This window comes from Leuciscus leuciscus, assembly GCF_965113295.1.
Source record: "Leuciscus leuciscus genome assembly, chromosome: 17".
NCBI lineage: Eukaryota > Metazoa > Chordata > Actinopteri > Cypriniformes > Leuciscidae > Leuciscus > Leuciscus leuciscus.
Window position 1 is genome coordinate 38,452,916 of NC_138741.1, and position 18,396 is coordinate 38,471,311.

Here is an 18,396-nt window from a genome sequence, read left to right on the forward strand (position 1 = left end):
CCTAAACGGCTTAGCTCCAGTCTATTTAACGGATCTTCTATCGCCCTATAATCCATCGCGCTCTTTAAGATCACTAAATTCAAGGCTTTTGGTCATACCTAGGATATCCAGAACCACCAAAGGAGGGAGAGCATTTTCACATTTGGCTCCAAAACTCTGGAATAGTCTTCCTGATACTGTTCGTTGCTCAGACTCGCTCTCCCAGTTTAAAACTAGATTAAAGTCGCATCTCTTCAGCAAGGCATTCATATAATCCTACAGTTCTAACTACAATCCGGCCTCTAGCTCATAAATGCCAGAGGAGAACTGGCCCCCGACTGAGCCTGGGTTCTCCCAAGGTTTTTTTTCTCCATTAGGTCACCTGATGGAGTTTTAGGACACCATTAGGTCACTTGATGGAGTTTTTCGGTTCCTTGCCACTGTTGCCTTTGGCTTGCTCAGTTGGGGATATTTTGGGGATATTTAATTTAATTTGATCAATCAATAAATTCCTCTTGAAACAAACTTTGTTGTATTATTTTAATTTAATACTGTGAAGCTGCTTTGATACAATCTGTATTGTGAAAAGCGCTATACAAATAAACTTGACTTGACTTGACTTGGTGTGCCCATCGGCCTAGTGAAGATGGCATCCGCACGTGGCACATGTAGAGCGAGGCATTTGTAACAACGCTCGCTTGCTCTTTTAGACTTTGTGAACGTTGCTGCGAACACACAGTTGCAATAATGCAATGAAAAGGATATGCATCGATCGCCGGATGGCCACAGGAGAACGGCGACAGGAGAAAAACGACTTCGGGTGTTGAAGGCGTAGTCTGCAGTAAAACGGCTCGCTCAGGCTTTGTTTCTACGGCGAAGGCTTGCAGAGGAGTCAGAGACGTGAATTGTGTCACTGAAGGAGATAAATCTGCTATAATGGCGAATTCGGGCTCTAATATAGTCGGGCTCTATTTGGCGGTCTCAGGCGCCACGCCATTGGATGTGCAGTTGCTGCAGCACAGCCAATGAGTGAGCCAGACACTCACTGCGCTAGCTGTGCAGCTGCAAATGCGTATTACATTTTAGGCTTCAGTATTATTGAGGAAAAGGAGTTTCCCCACTGCGTATAGCTACGCAATTCTCGTTCCCTTACTCTCAGGGTTTCTTCCCCATTTAGGACGCTTTATGTGGATTAAGACTAGGATATTCAAGCACCAAATTTTATTAATAAAACATATCTTGTACAGACAAGCAGAAAAATATGAACTCAAAACACGACACATTTTACATCAAATGTTTATAAAGAAAACACTTAGGCTACCACTAATGCGTTAAGACTGCATTAAATACCAAACTCGGCAAGACTATAGGCCTGCCTTATTAAAGCATAAAGAATTGCTGCAACTTCATTTAATTCTGAATTTTGCACACGCAAGTTGAACAGAGTTGAAAGGCATTTGTTTGTAGATAGTGAAACATACTAACATTTATCAAGTTCATGGATAATTGAGCATGCATTTATTAATCGTTTTGAGACTAAATTCACACTTTTGAGTGTGTAACAAAAAGTAAACAAGCTTTGGGACAAACTATCATGTCATACAATTGCGTCTTTAATGGTTGCTCCCTGTCAATCATCCTGTCACAGTAAACTGACCTGTCAATCATCTAAAAAATCAGTGAAACGCTTATAGATAATTAATTACATGTACCGGCTATGAAAACACACAGACTGAGAAACTGCTTCTTTCCCAGAGCTGTGACCTCCATTACTCCCGCTACACACACACACACACACACACACACACACACACACACACACACACGTACACACACACACACACACACACACACACACACACACACACACTGTACAAACACACACACACACACACACACACTCACACATCTTCCAGCTAGTGAGTTAATTGCACTTTATTTTGCTGTAATTTTTGCTGTTTATTATTAACAAAAAGTTTTGTTTTTGTTTAGGTCTTTTACCGAGATTAACTAGACAGAATTACGTTGAACTAAAAATTACAATAAAGTCTAAAGTTACTTTTTTTTTTTTTTGGACCCCAATAAAACACATTTAAAATCTTCATTTAAAATGAAGAGACAATTTCATTTATTTTTTTAAATTTCTATAAAAACATTTATTGTTTATGTATGAATAATAAAACAAACACTTGTGTGTTAAACTGCAAGCAAAAGGTTAGGAGGAAAACTATATAGAAATAAATTATATAAATGAAAAGAGCCTTAAGATAAATAAGGTTTTGAGCTGCAAATTATCTTCACATTCATTTAAAATTGCCCTAAGGTTATTTTCGTAAACGAAAACTGAAACTAAGACTAAAACTATTGGTCAAAAAACATTTTCGTAAACTGAAATAAAATTAGAAATTCATAATAAATGAAAAACTAAAATTAAACAAAACTAACAACAGTTACTGAAAAACTAACTGAAATAAAATAATTATTAGCAAAAATAAATAATCGTTTTCGTATTTAATAAGCTCTTTACTTTGGTGGAAAGTCTGACCTGTGGCTGTTTAGGGAAATGCCTGTAAATGACGCTTCACACGCGTCTTTAAAGCAGCACTCAGTAGCTTCGGGATTTCTTCGCTGTATTCTCGCTTTTTGCTCGCAGGTTTCTCTCTAGAGCTCCCCCCACAGCTTCGGAATAGATATTTGACAACACTGTTGTAAAAACTCGTTGGTGATTCTCAGACACCAGAGGCTATAGATCAACGACATCAAAGCAGATGGGACGTTCTTTAAAACGTCTTCTTCATTCGGGTTCGGACAGCGTGAGGGAGCGCAATAATGACAGCATTTTAGCAGATTTCTTTTGGCCGTAAAGCAACTGTTTACATCGCGAGACCTGATATCACGCGAGACTTCCTGACGCAGCGGCCGGCGGCCCGCCGGCTCAAAGTTGCAAGTGCGTATTTTCCGCTCACGGGCACCAGGGGGGTGCGAAACGACCACCATTCAACCCGAAATAAGTAATATAACCATTCCAATGACTCCGAAGCTGTTCAGTTAAGGTAAAAAAAGTTACTTAGTTCACCTTTAACCGCTGTCCTGTGACGCGCTCAATGAAGGACCAGCAAACACATCGCTAGTCCTAAGCGGCTGTTCATAAAGGATGCGTCTGTGGCAGTGGAATGGGAAATAATAACTCAAGGTAATGAGACGCAAGTTGAACTTCTTTTAACTTGAGCGAAGCGTTTTTAGAATGTCCTTTCATTTGCGAGACGCGGGTGCAACAGCAAAACAAGTCCGTCAAGAACAAAAATACCTTTAATGTGGTGATGTCATGCTTTCATGAAGGTTGACAGGCTGAAAGGTGCTGTTGTTATCTTTGTTTTTACAAAAGATTTTCTGCTAATAATGTTGTTATCCATGTGGAGACGTCCCGGGACACTACACACACACACACACACACACACACACACTAACCCGACCCCTAAACCGACACATCACACATACACACATACACACACACACACACACACACACACACACACACACACACACACACACACACACACACACACACACACACACACACTAACCCGATCCCTAAACCGACCCATCACACACACACACACACACACACACACACTAACCCGACCCCTAAACCGACCCATCACACACACACACACACACACACACACACACACACACACACACACACACACACACACACACACACACACACACACTAACCCGACCCCTAAACTGACCCATCACACACATTTTCAAAAAAACTCATTCTGTGTGATTTAATTTAGGCCCACAGTGACACAAGTCCCCATGAGTGTGTGTGCATTCAGGTTTAAGTCCCCACCACGATAGAAAAACATGTACACACTCACACACACTCACACACTGCATAGATACTTCATTATTTAATCACACTGGCTTCACAGTAGGTTGTCAGATTCGTTTAGCTGTTTTTTTGTTGTATGTACCAGTGTCACTCTGAAAAAAGTAAACTATGTTTAACAAGATTCCATCTTTAATATGAATTAGTTTGTCTGTATTTTTCATAGTTTTTTTTTCTTGTATACTTTTAAGTTCCATTTATTTGGTGCTTTGTTCAATCTCAAACCATTATTTTTATTTTTATTATTAAGATGTCTGCACAAGAGTTAACTGTAATCTCGGCAAACATTAAACTTTGCTGAAATTAAGCGTCTCGCTTTGGTCTACACTGGAAGTGTTCTGTTTGCTCTGCTAAACTATAATTACTAAAACTAAAACTCAAACTAAATAAAATAAAAACTAAATAGAAATGTGTTTGCAAAATAAAAACTAAACTAAAACTAACAAAACCATTAATGAAACTAACTAAAACTAAACTTAAATTTAAAGCAAAATTGAAAACGATATTAAAATAAAAACTAATTTAAAAAAGCAAAACTATAATAACCTGCTATGACGTGACTGAAGACAGAAATATAAAGGAACAAGAGAAAAAGCTAATATGACGGTGTTTAAGACAGAAAAAGACATTTCCACAATGAAATACATTATGCATATTTCATGTACATAGGGACCGTTCGGTATTTATGGAATGGACCACCGGAGTAAAATAGGGGAGGGTCATGTCTTTTTTATTCTTTGTTGAGGGGAGGGTCATCCAAATAAATTTAGTCTAGGGGGAGGGTCACCCAACTTTTGTATTCATGAAAACAGCTAAATTTCAAAGTGGCTTGTTTTGTGCATATTTTTCCATCGCTAGCAGATGGGTCTGACCTTACAAAAGTTCAGTTTGGCGCTGTTTGACAGTGCGTGCGCGCTTCGGGGCGTACACGCTCAGAAAAAGTGCATCATGTCAGAACAGAACGCCAATGAAATGTTTACCCGGCAAAGTTTTAAAGCACAAGCAAATAATGAACTTTTGTTATTGTGAATAAGTGCAGTGTCCTGTGAGTGTAACTCTACCGCTGCATTAACATACCGGTACAGTATTGGGACTGATGGTGCTAGAACTGCAGCTGATAGAATGTGCACTGTAGCATGATACTACCATATTTTAGTTTCCATGCTTATTATATTTCCACAACAATGTTAGTGAGTAAATCTACTGAAATGGCCACCATAACAGTGGAGTGTGATGTGTAAAATGAGAAAGCAGAGGTTAACGCCTGTTTCACACATACTCCATGTGGAGTGCGTATTCGGTACAGGAGCAGCACGCTATAGTGCTTTCACATATGCTGCGTTTGCAGTGCGTAACTGATCCACGGTTGTACCACAAACACATACTCACTATTTTTATTTCAAATCCAGAAGTTATCAGCAACTTTTATTTAAAAAAAAGTTTTGTCAGCATTGCGATTCTCTCTATACACATACACTCCTTAAGAAACTTACATTTAAAATTGACCAAAAAAAGCAGACTCTCATGCCTTTTCTTTTGCATTAAAATTTGAATACAATAAATATTGTATCTCACAAAGAACTTGTTTTTCCACCTCCACGAATGAGACGAGTGTTGTTCATTATGTCGCCTTGTTGAGGTAAATTGTAGTTTCCCTTGCTTTACCCCAGTCTTAAAGTAAAAAAGATGACTGAAAAATAGTAGTATTTAATTAAATACATTTATGGTGATATTACTACATTTTATTTAATTAAATGCATTTATGGTGAGATTATTATATTTTCATGTCAATCTGTTCATTCTGACCACGAACCATGCACTGTCACTTTAATTCAGCGCGTGCAGCACAGCAAAAATAGACTCGGTGTGGAAACGATCTCTGCACTGCTGTATACGCAGTCTATTTTGACTATAGATCTCAAAACTCCTCCGGTTGCCCCTTAAATAAAAAAAACGAACAGTCCCTTAATTGATATTACATTAAGGACGTCTCAAGTTATTAATTCAGAAAAACAAAACAAAACTATGCTTGACACACTTGAGTTTTCACAATTCCTAATTAATAATTAACCATTTAAAAATGTCAAGCTCTTAACCAGCAAGATTCTTAATAATTTCAGACAGAACCTTTTTCGTACTCCACGTAGATCATAAACCACTGAAATCGGTTGAGAAATATCAACGTTATTGTGCTTTTTGTCCAGAAAAACCGCAGCTCCTCGTTTACTTGTATTTGTTTATAGAGTGATCTTGCGCTGATCAATATGGCCGACTCGTTGACGTATCGCGGCAACGGTCCAAACCGGCCAATGGGGCGTCTATGTATTTATTATGTCTATGCTCTCATCTCCTCATAATGGTTATCATTTACATCCATGTACTTAAATGAGCAAATGATCATTTAAACTTAAATAAACAATTATTTATTCACAATTTAATTGAAAATGTGCATGTGTAGAATTAGGCTCAGTTTCTATAAAAAAAAAAAAAAAAAAAAAAAAAAATATATATATATATATATATATATATATAATTAGGTGAAAATTCACTCTTGTTTATTTATCTCTTAAAGCAACATGAGAGTGTTGCTGTAGTGCTGGTTATCAGTCATGTGATCATCACGGCCCAATCACAGCCACCGTACTGATATTCAGATCAACAGCACTTTTACTCATGAGATATGGATTAAATATTGGAAACATGATGAAAGTAGGAAGATCCAGACCTACAAGCATAGGCGTAATTTACGGGTGGGGCGGGTGGGACATGTCCCCACCACTTTTTGCCAGGGTCGATATTGTCCCCACCACTTTTTAAAACATCTTGCGGCACGAATGTACCAATTCTACAAATAAATAAAACATCTCCAGTTAACCAGCAGAGCATTCATTTCGTTCGTTTTTTAAATAAGAGACGATCTAGCACTGAAATGTGTTTTTTAAATCAATGGATCAAAGTGCTCGTTGCCGCTGCGATCAGTGACACGGATACAGTGTTTTCTCGTGTGGCTCGCGCACACGCCACACTGTCTTCACTTGGACGCGCGCTTCAGTCCGTTGCGGATACTCTCTATTCGTTCTGGTGAAATCACAAAACATAATGTACACAAACGTGTCCCTTCCTGATATACAACCACTGATAAACATAATCGGTTTTGATGAGAAAAAAAAACTATACAAGAAAAAAAAAAAACTATACAAGTGCAGATTAGAACCCAGAACCTCTGACACACTTGGCGAAAGCTCTACCACTGGACCATTAAGATACACATCTTATACAAATTAAACCCCATCTAGCCTACTATTTAAATCGATTGCTGGACATCGTAATGTTATTGTACATATATCTAATTTAGCATTGTATTAGCAACCCCCACCCCACCTCACCCCACCTGTCCCACCCCACCTGTCCCATCCACTTTTTAAAACAAAGTTACGCCACTGCCTACAGGAGTGACGTTTACTGACTATTGACCGGTAAGATCCTCAGAGAGCCATAACAATGGAAGAATGGAAAGAGTGTGTGAGTGAAGGTGTTTGTGAATGTGTGTAGATGTGTGTTAGTTACAGGATCAGAGAATGACACCGTTCCTCCGTCATAGTCCAGATTTACTCTCACACGATCAAGCTTCTGTTTAACACGAAAACCTAGAGTCCATCCGTACGACACACTCCAGACATCAGTGTTGAAGAAAACACTTCCCTTCCTCTGGATTGATGCTGTAGTTACTCCAAGAGTCCAGTGTTTATTCTCTTTAACCTCCACATCCCAGCAGTGTGTTCCTGAGTTAAAACCCTCTGAACCAAGAACACAGGGAAGAGAGTCAAATCTCTCTGGATTATCAGGAAGAGGTTGATTGTTCCGGCTGTATCTCACACTGGTCAGATCATCAGACAGGACGAGACGTGGATCTGCAGTGTTTGGATCCAGAATCACAGGAGCTGATGAGACACAATCAACAGATGCTTTTATTCTGATCTTCATATAATGATCAACAGTGAACCCAACACAGATTATTATGAATTATGACACTTGTCCTGTTGATCAAACACATTTTCCTCTGATCACTGTCAGTGCTGTTATTAGTTTCACACTCGTTTTTATCATCATCAGTAAATATGGGATTCAGACATTTGTGTCCATCAAGAGAAACTGATACTTTGGGAAATTTTAATAACTAGATAAAAAAGTTAATCAAGACAAACTTTAAATTGGCTTGAGAAAGTTTGGATCAGAAAGTTTGGATCAGAAAGTTTGAAGTGTAAAGTAGTTTGAAGTTTAAATTAGTTTTTATGTTTAAATTAGTTTGAAGTTTAAAGTAGTTTAAAGTAGTTTAAAGTTGCTAGGGTGTTTCTAGTGGGTTGCTAAGGTGTTATGGGTGGTTGCTAGGGTGTTCTGGGTGGTTAATAGAGTGTTGCTAGGTGGTTGCTAGGGTGTTACTAAAGTTCAGAGTTTATTCATTTATGAGTTTAAGAGTTCATAAGTCTATGAATTCATGAGTTAAGTTAATTAGTTTATCAGTGTATGGAGTAGAGAGTTTATTAGTTTAAATGAGTCTCAATGGCTCATATAGTATATAGAATGGCAGTTTGATTGAGTCTAGGGCTTCAAGGAGTTTAGATTTTAATTTTTGAAAGTTGGGGAGTTTGAAAATCTGAACATTCCGCAATGTTAAGTCAATGGGAGTTTTTCCGAGTTTTGATTGTCATTTTTAGAAAAAAAACGTGAGTCCGATCAGTTACAAAAGATATAGCACAACCGAGTCAGAACAGTCTGAGTCGCGTTTGGGGTATGTAGAGTTAAAGCTCTAGGATGAGTTTGAGTCAGAAATTTTAGGGGCCGAAGAAAAAGAATAATAATAATACGTTTATTAGGATTTCAGTAAGTTGGCTCTCTCAAGCCAACTTTATAACTAGAATGTTCATTTCCTGAAGAAAATGTGAGTGGTGCTTGCAGTGGCAAAACTCACCACTGGGTAGATACTAACACAATTAACATGTTGTGATACTATGATATACCACATTTTAGCATGATATACCAAAATGTACCACATTATAACATGATTTGCCATGTTTCTATGATGATTTACTACGATTTACCACATTCTAGCATGATTTACTATGATTAGTATGTTGTTAGAATGATGCTAGCATGATTAGCATGTTGTTAGCATGATGCTAACATGATTAGCATGTTGCTAGCATGTTTTTAGTTAGATGCTAACATGATTAGCATGTTGTTAGCATGTTTTTAGCATTGTGCTAGCATGATTACCATGTTACTAACATGATGTTAGCTTGATTAGCATGTTGCTAGCATTTTTTTAAAAAGTTGCTATCATGATTAGCATGTTTGCTAGCATTATTAACATATTGCTAGGGTATTCTGGGAGGTTGCTAGGCAGTTACTAATGTGTTCTGTGTGGTTACTATGGTGTTCTGGGTGGTTTCTAGGCAGTTGATAAGGTATTCTGGGTGGTTGCTATGGTGCTGCTTGGTGTTGTGAGTGGTTGATAAGTAGTTGCTAAGGTGTTCTGGGTGGTTACTAAAGCGTTTCTAGATGTTGCTAGGGTGTTCAGGGCAGTTGCTAAGGTATTTTTGGTGGTTGCTATGGTGTTACTAGGTGATTGGTAGTTGTCACAGATGGTTACTATGGAGTTTTTATAGAGTTCTTAAAATCTTCTCTTAAAAAGAAAGATTAGTTAGAAAGAAAGAAAGAAAGAAAAGTTAGAAAGACAGAAAGAAAAGTAAGAAGGAGAAAGAAAAGTTAGAAAGAAAGAAAGAAAGAAAGAAGAAAGAAAGAAAGATTAGTTAAAAATAAAGATTAGTTAGAAAGATAGATTAGTTAGAAAGAAAGAAAGAATAGTTAGAAAGAAAGATAGATAGATGATAGAAAGAAAGAAAGAAAGAAAGAAAAATAAATATGTATTAGTTAGAAAGATAGATAGATAGGTAGATAGATTAGTTAGAAAGAAAGATACATAGATTAGTTAGAAAGAAAGAAAGATTAGTTAGAAAGAAAAAAGGAAAGAAAAATTTGTTAGAAAGAAAGAGATCGATTATTTAGAAAGAAAGAAAGAAAAATAGATTAGTAAGAAAGAAAGAAAAATAGATTAGTTAGAAAGATAGATTAGAAAGACAGAAAGAAAGAGAAAGAAAGAAGGAACGAAAGATAGATAAGTTAGAAAGAAAGATAGATTAGTTAGAAAGAAAGAATAGATAGATAGATAGATAGATAGATAGATAGAAATAAATATATATTAGTTAGAAAGAAAGGAAAGAAAGATTTGTTAGAAAGAAAGAAAGACAGACAGACAGATAGATTATTTAGAAAGAAAGAATAATAGATTAGTTAGAAAGAAAGAAAGATTAGTTAGAAAGAAAGAAGGAAAGAAAGATTAGTTAGAAAGAAAGAAAGACAGATAGATTATTTAGAAAGAAAGAAAAATAGATTAGTTAGAAAGAAAGAAAAATAGATTAGTTAGAAAGAAAGAATAATAGATTAGTTAGAAAGATAGATTAGAAAGAATGAAAGATAGATTAGTTAGAAAGAAAGAAAGAATAGTTAGAAAGATAGATAGAAAGAAATATACTGTATATTAGTTAGAAAGAAAGAAGGAAATAAAGATTAGTTAGGAAGAAAGAAAGAAAGACAGATAAATTATTTAGAAAGAAAAAAATAGATTAGTTAGAAAGAAAGAAAAATAGATTAGTTAGAAAGAAAGAAAGAAAGAACGAACGAACGAAAGATAGATTAGTTAGAAAGAAAGATAGATTAGTTAGAAAGATAGAAGCAGATCCTTCCGGTGCGCTGCTCAGCGGCAGCACTGCGTTTCAGTATACCATGTTTACGGTTTGTTTGTTTGTTTACGAGTGAGTAAGTCCGGTCGGTGATTAGTAGTGGAAAGATGAAGGTTGAGAATAACGTACTTCTGATCTGGATTTTGTGGATGATCGGCGGCTATGGACTATGTTTGACAATGCAATGCCCAACTGCACTGCACAATGCAATGCAATGCCCAACTGCACGTGGAATCTCAAACACATGCGGTGTTACGAAGGTTGCACGCCCCTACACTCGGGAGATGTTGCTGGAGTTAAATTTCAAGACAACGCAAGAGTCGATAACAGGCCAGTCTAAGGATCTGTTTGAAAATGTTCCACGTGAGCTGGTGAGAACAAAACGAAAGAAAAGAGGAAAAAGAGGAGGAATTCGGAGCCGACTGCGAAGGAGATTTAAACGACCACCGTTGCCGTCAATTGTCTTCAGTAATCTGCGTTCTCTGAATAACAAAATAGACATGATAAGATCACACACAAGGTACTGTAACGAATTTCGTGAAACATCCTTGCTTTGCTTCAAGGAAAGTTGGTTGAAGCCTACAATGCCTGACTTGATTTTTGAAATCCCCGATTTCACTTTAGTTCGAGCTGATAGAGATAAATCGTCAGGTAAAAATATAGGGGGAGGTATCTGTGTGTATATAAATGAGAAATGGTGTCGAAACTATTCAGTAAAATATATGATATGTGCTTTTAAAGATAAAAATAGTCTGGTACTTAAACAAACGGAAAGAGAGTTAAAAATTTAATTAAAAGAAACAAAAGAAGTTCATAGGAAGTGTTTGGAGAAAGCATTTAAAATTAACAACTCTAAAAAGGTTTGGGATATCATGAAAACTATGTCTGGACTCTCGTCCTCAAATAAATCCATTGTAACTGATGATGAACTTAGGTTTGGGAACGAATTAAACACCTTTTTTACACGGTTTGAACTAACAGGCAAACAAGATAAGAACAAAGAAACAACACATAAAGTTCTAGTACCATCAGATAGAATTGTTATTGAGGTTGAAGATGTTAGGAAAATGTTTCAATCTATTAATACAAAAAAGGCTGTGGGTCCTGATGGATGTAGTGCAGGCCTCTTAAAAAATTTCGCTCAGGAACTAGCACCTGTGTGGCAACCAGTATTTCAAGCTTCAGTTGACACACATGCTGTTCCTGTGATATGGAAAACCGCAGACATAAAACCACTACCGAAGATATCATGTCCAAAAAAATACAAAGACTTTAGACCAATAGCTCTCACTTCCGTGATTGTGAAATGTCTAGAGAGACTGTTACTTCAGTATTTGGTTGCGGCAGTTAAAGATAGATTAGATCCATGGCAGTTTGCCTATAAGAAAGGCTGTAGTACTGAAGATGCAGTTGCTGCTTTAGTGCATATTATCTCTAAAAATCTAGATAAACCAAGAACAATTGTGAGAACTCTGTTCTTGGACTTCTCTTCTGCATTCAACACCATACAGGTTGACAGACTGGTTTTAAAACTCGTACAGCTGAGGGTGAACCCTTATCTGATTCAGTGGTATACATCATTTCTCACAGATAGAGTTCAGAGAGTCAGGGTGAATAAAACGTGTCGTCTGAAATTATTACAAATGTCGGAGTACCGCAAGGTTGTGTTAGTTCCGCCATACTTTTTACATTATATACTGACGACTGTCGAACGGACATGTTAAAAAAGTATATTTTGAAGTACTCTGATGATACTGTCCTAATATCTGTGCTGAATGACTTAGATAGTTCTGAGGTTCATCATCGCGGTGTAAGTAAATTGATTGAGTGGTGTGAGAATAATGCTCTTATCATTAATACGAGTAAAACTGAGGAGATTGTATTTGGGTCAACGGCAGATATAGCGCCTGTCTTTATTCATAAGGAGGAAATTAGACTGGTCAAGACATATAAGTATTTGGGAGTGACCATAGATGATATGTTATCTTGGAAAGATCACATTGAGACCCTATGTAAAAAGACTAAGCAGAGAATCTATTTTCTTCGCCGTCTTAGGTCTTTTGGAGTAAGAAGGCAGATTCTTCTGCTGTTTTTTAGGTCTGTGATAATGAGTTTACTGCAATACTGCAACTCTAGTTGGTATAAAAGTCTGTCTGTCGTGTTAAAAACAAAGGTTTTTAATCAATTAAAAATCTGCTCAAAGATAGTAGGTCAGCCGCTTGAGAAGCTTTATGACTCAGCTTATCACAATAATATTCTCAGGTTGGCTGACAATATAGCTTCTAATCCCATGCATATTTTGCACAGAGAGTTTGAACTACTACCGTCAAAGCGGAGGTATAGAGTTCCCAAATTTAATAAGGTGAAGCTGAAACACTCTTTTGTGCATCAGGTAATCCTAGCGCTGAACAAAAAAACCTAATCAGAGATCAAGAGTATTGGGATGGTGGGGTTGTAGATGGATAAGTGTTGTATTGAATGTATAATTGTGTGGTTTGAGTGAATGTCAATGTTGAATGTATGTTAAATGTTGTAGTAAACATGGATACTGTCATGTAAGAAAAAATTTCAGACTTCAGTCTGACAATAAAGTATTAAGTAAGTAAGAAAGAAAGAAAGAAAGAAAGAATAGATAGATTAGTTAGAAAGAAAGAAAGATACATAGATTAGTTAGAAAGGAAGAAAGATTAGTTAGAAATAAAGAAAGATTAGTTAGAAAGAAAGATAGATAGATTAGTTAGAAAGAAAGATAGATTAGGTTGAAAGATTAGTTAGAAAGGAAGAAAGATTAGTTAGAAAGAAAGAAAGAAAGAAAGAAAGAAAGAAAGATTAGTTAGAAAGAAAGATAGATAGATTAGTTAGAAAGAAAAATTAGGTTGAAAGAAAGAAAGAGAGAAAGAAAGATAGATAGATAGATAGATAGATAGATAGATAGATAGATTAGTTAGAAAGAGAAAGAAATAACGAAAGATAGATTAGTTAGAAAGAAAGATAGATTAGTTAGAAAGAAAGAAAGATAGATTAGTTAGAAAGAAAGAAATATTAGAAAGAAAGATTAGTTAGAAAGAAAGAAATATTAGAAAGAAAGATTAGTTAGAAAGAAAGACATTAGAAAGAAAGATTAGTTAGAAAGAAAGAAATATTAGAAAGAAAGATTAGTTAGAAAGAAAGATAGATTAGTTAGAAAGAAAGATTAGGTTGAAAGATTAGGTTGAAAGAAAGAAAGAAAGAAAGAAAGAAAGAAAGAAAGAAAGAAAGAAAGAAAGATTAGTTAGAAAGAAAGATAGATAGATTAGTTAGAAAGAAAGATTAGGTTGAAAGATTAGGTTGAAAGAAAGAAAGAAAGAAAGAAAGATAGATAGTGAAGACTCAAATTTCATCATTTAATGTTTTTAGTATTATTATTACTTTTTTACCTTTTATTAATATTCATAATCAGTAGTATTATGTATCTCTTTTATACTCTTTATATACATTCATAATTATTTGTACTCATTGTATTTTGTGAATATGTGGGAGAGACTTTGGGAGACTTTGGACTTGAGTGTGCTGCTGGACTGAAATGTATATGCAGTTTTTCATCAAGCATAGTATAAGGGGAATACATTCCAACGTTAATGGAAACCATATGTTCTTCTGCTGAATGTATGTGTTCCTATGGTGATGTAGTTTTTTCCTTGGTCAGGGATATAAAAACCAAGCCCTGTTTGTCCGAAAATCAGGAAGAGATGGAAATGTAAAGAAGGTGACTGAGAAGCTGAATTAGACCTTCGCTTGGTCCATTGTCTCTTCCTCCTATGTTTTATAACCCAAATAAATAAGATATCTCTTGGCAAAATCACTGGTGTCTGTTTCCATGAAATTAAACAACAGGGGAAAGCAAGATTTTTAAATCAACAATTTGGCGTCACGAAGAACAGGATAGTATAGTATATCCAGAAATAATGTCTCAAGGTAAGACTTTTTCCTTTATATAAAAGTTCTAAGTCTGCCTGATGATTAGAGACAATGACTGTAACTGCTAAAAAGAACTGTGTTGTTTAAGGAGCCTGTGGTTTTGCCAAAGAATATAAAACATAGTATAATAAAAAAATAAAAATAATTCAATTTAATTTGGCTTATTTAAGTTCTCTGAAAAGTAAACCTCTAAAGTTATTTGATATGCTGGGATTGAGAAGGATCTTTTTTAGAAAAAAGACCATCTAGTCAAAAATTTGGGAGAATTAGCTGTAAGACGGTAAAACTATTATTTGCTGGTTGTCACTGATTGGTGGTTGGATAATATGGCGAGACTGTTTAAAACGATGGCAGAGTAATCTCTAAAATATATCCAACACACGGAAGATTCGTACTCGAGGCGAGGAGGTGAAACACAAGCAAAGCTCGATTGACATGAGTGGTTAAGTGTGGCGAGTCTGTTTAAAACGATGGCAGGGAAAAACTCTAAAACATTAACACGCTGGAGTAATACGAGTTAAAATAGTTAGGATCGCGTGCATTCCAACTTTGACCGTAAAGCTGTTCAAATATTTGAGGATACTGATCAGAGTAAGCTTAAAGAAAGAAAAAAAAAGGAAAAAGAAAACAAGAAATTAATCTGAGAGAAAATCCACAAATATTTAAAAAAAAAATAAAAAAAAATTGTTTTGAGTTAACTGGAACCTAAACAAAATACTGAAAAACATTGAAGTTAACTTTTCTATAAAATTTTCTTTTGTTCTGTAAAGGGAGAAAGAGTGAGGCAGCCCCTCCCTTCAGAATTTGCTCCATACCTTCATGCACACACATACTGTAGTTTGGAGAAGGGAGGGAGAGAGAGAGAGAAGAAGGGTAGCCTCTGACACACACACACACACATACATACATGCACATATGCATACACACACATACATAGGCTTGCAGTTCTGAGCGCACACACATAATATACAGAGAGAGCGAGAGAGAAGCAGAGTACCATAGCCCCACCCTTAGAGAAACACACTCACAGACACACACATCCCTGCTGTTCTGAGCAGCACAAAGTAACTTTGCAAGATGGCAGAAAGTGACTGTAACAGCAGAACAATTTCGGCTTGGTACCTTGAAAGAAAGAACAAGAAACAAGCTAAGCTTTTGAAAAAAGGACTTGACATAAATGCAAATATGGATGTACAGTTACACTGGTTCGAGTCTCAAAAAGACAAGATAAAATCACAAGCATTTCCAATACTGGCAGCTCATTGGATTGTAAAGCAAGGTGGAATTTGTTGTGATATAAATGGCGGTCCAGTTCCACTTGCTGAAGCAATGAAGCCTCAAATTGAAGCATTTAATAAGTTGAACAAAATCATGTCTATTAAATGTTCAGATGGAGAAAATACAACCAATGATGATTCGTTTGATCCAGATTGGACAAATATAATAACTGAAGCGGAAAGAAAATATTCACAACTACCAGTGAAATCCGCAACCACAGTAACGCCTCCTCCTTATAAACCAATCTATCCAGCTTTGCCTGAACAATATACAAGTTCATCTAAACCTGTGACACAGTCTCAACCTTCGAGATCAAATGGAGGTCCAGTTGACAAGATGTACATTGCATCTGCACAAGCAGCTCCAGTAATAACAAGATCTAAATCAGCCCAGCCAAACAGAGACATGTTGCGATGTACACCAGCTCGTAATTATGGATCTGACTGGGATGATGAGACAAGAGATGACGACATGATCACAGTTGACAAGATCGGTCCTGAATTTTCTTCACCTGTTATTAAAAGGGAAGACTTACAATCTGAAATGATGACAGAAGAGAGACCATTCACACCAGGAGAACGTCAAGCCATTCTCACAGCCTTGCCTCCTCTGAAGAGACAAGATCCAAACACGGAGTTTTGGCGAGAATTAGACTCTCTGGTTGAAGCACATCAAATGACATTAAAAGACATACACACCATTGTGAAAGCTAAAATCCCAAGAGACAGATGGGAACGCTTGCCAGCTTCGATAACCACAGCCCAATGGATAAATTTGTGGGTTGATGACCAGGGGCGACCCCTGGGTCTTTGGCAAGCATTAGATGTGTTTCGAAAAGAAATCCAAGAAATCTTGGGCAGTGGAAAAATTCCTTTCACATTAGTGACATTGATTAAGCAAAAGGATGATGAATCTCCAGATGAATATGCTCTGCGTAAGTGGAATGCTTACGAGAGATGGGCTCTCTGTGCTAAGAAACAACCTGACAGAGATGATGTACAGTTCACTGACACACTTGTGGATGGACTTAGTACAAAATACCAACAAGCCTTATCACTTGGAGTCAATCCAGGTGAGACATATGATCAGATTTTGCAATGGGCTGGGCGCTTAGAGATGGCTATGAGATCAAACAAGGAAGAAGGAAACAAGCCAAATCGAAGAGGAGTGGCAACAGCTCAATACAACATGGACACAAAGAAGAGGATGATTTTCTGCACCAACTGTGGAAAGCGTGGCCACTCAATAAAAGATTGTTGGGCTAAAGGAGGTGGAGCAGAAGGTCAAGGTCCATCATTTAAACAAGTCAGTGCGAAAAAAAATGATGAAACCTCTCAAGGGAAGATGTGGACTGAAGCGCAAGTCCGTCAGCTCATAGAGGGAATTATGCATCCGCAATAGGAATCAGCGGCCCCCTGTATTAGTAAGAAAAGAGACAATCGCCTTTTCGTCAATGCATTGATAGGGGGCCACCCATGTGACATTTTGGTTGACACAGGAGCAGCGATTTCGATAACAGATCAGAACCTACCTACAACAGATGAAACTATGGAAGTTGAAGGAGTTGGAGGAGGTATCACTCAATTTTGCAAAAGTATACACGTTCCTTTGCAAATACATGAAGATGAAGTCTTATGGACATCTTTCTGGGTAGGGCCGAATTCACAAGGAAGCCTTATTGGCATGGACATTCTTCCACTGTTGAACATGATCATATTTACCGACAGTCGTCAAATCGCTACAACAGCTGGAATAATACCACACGAAGATCGCACATGTAATCTAACGTCTGTTGGTACAGCAAAACCAATTATCAGAGATTGGGGAAAAGATGGTGTGTGGGGACTTCTGTGCAGTTTATATCCAGATGTTTGGGCTAAACACAAATTGGATTGCGGTAAAGCCAACATTGACCCTGTTGTTATTGAGGGACCGATACATGCCCCTCATAAACAATACCCTATCCGACCTGAAGCAAGACAAGCTGTGGAAGAGATAGTGGCAGACTTGGAAGCTGAAGGAATCATCAGACAATCTTCATCAACCACTAATAGTCCTGTATGGCCTGTCAAGAAATCGGATAACTCATGGAGATTAACCATCGATTACACAAGACTTAACAGTGTAACACCAAAACCGCATCCTATTGTGGCCAATCCAGCCACCATTCTGAATGATATTCCAGGAAACGCAAGAATTTTCACAGTATTAGATGTACTGTCGGCTTTCTGGTCTATACTTATTGACGAAAGATCTCAAGAGAAATTGGCCTTCACAGTGGGGGCAAAACAGTTTGTCTGGAACAGACTCCCACAAGGACTTAATCTATCTCCTGTGGTATTCCATAGAACTTTGGATCAGTTCTTAACAGAGCGAAAAGCTGAAATTGAGAGTTCAGGGAGTGTTTGCATCCAATATGTTGATGACTTGTTGATTGCAAGCCCAGATGAAAACAGCCATATATTTGCTCTGAATGTTGTCCTA

General features: G+C 37.0%; 1 protein-coding gene across 1 annotated transcript in view; it reads right to left on the bottom strand.

The window, feature by feature from the left end:
- Positions 1 to 1,185: 1,185 nt before the first annotated feature.
- Positions 1,186 to 18,396, bottom strand: part of LOC309479426 (nuclear factor 7, brain-like) — a 59,003-nt gene continuing 41,792 nt past the window's right edge. The window contains exon 6 of the mRNA XM_082143559.1: positions 1,186 to 7,818. Coding sequence (XP_081999685.1) covers positions 7,337 to 7,818 — 482 coding nt within the window. The 3' untranslated portion in view covers positions 1,186 to 7,336. The remainder of the gene's footprint in view (positions 7,819 to 18,396) is intronic.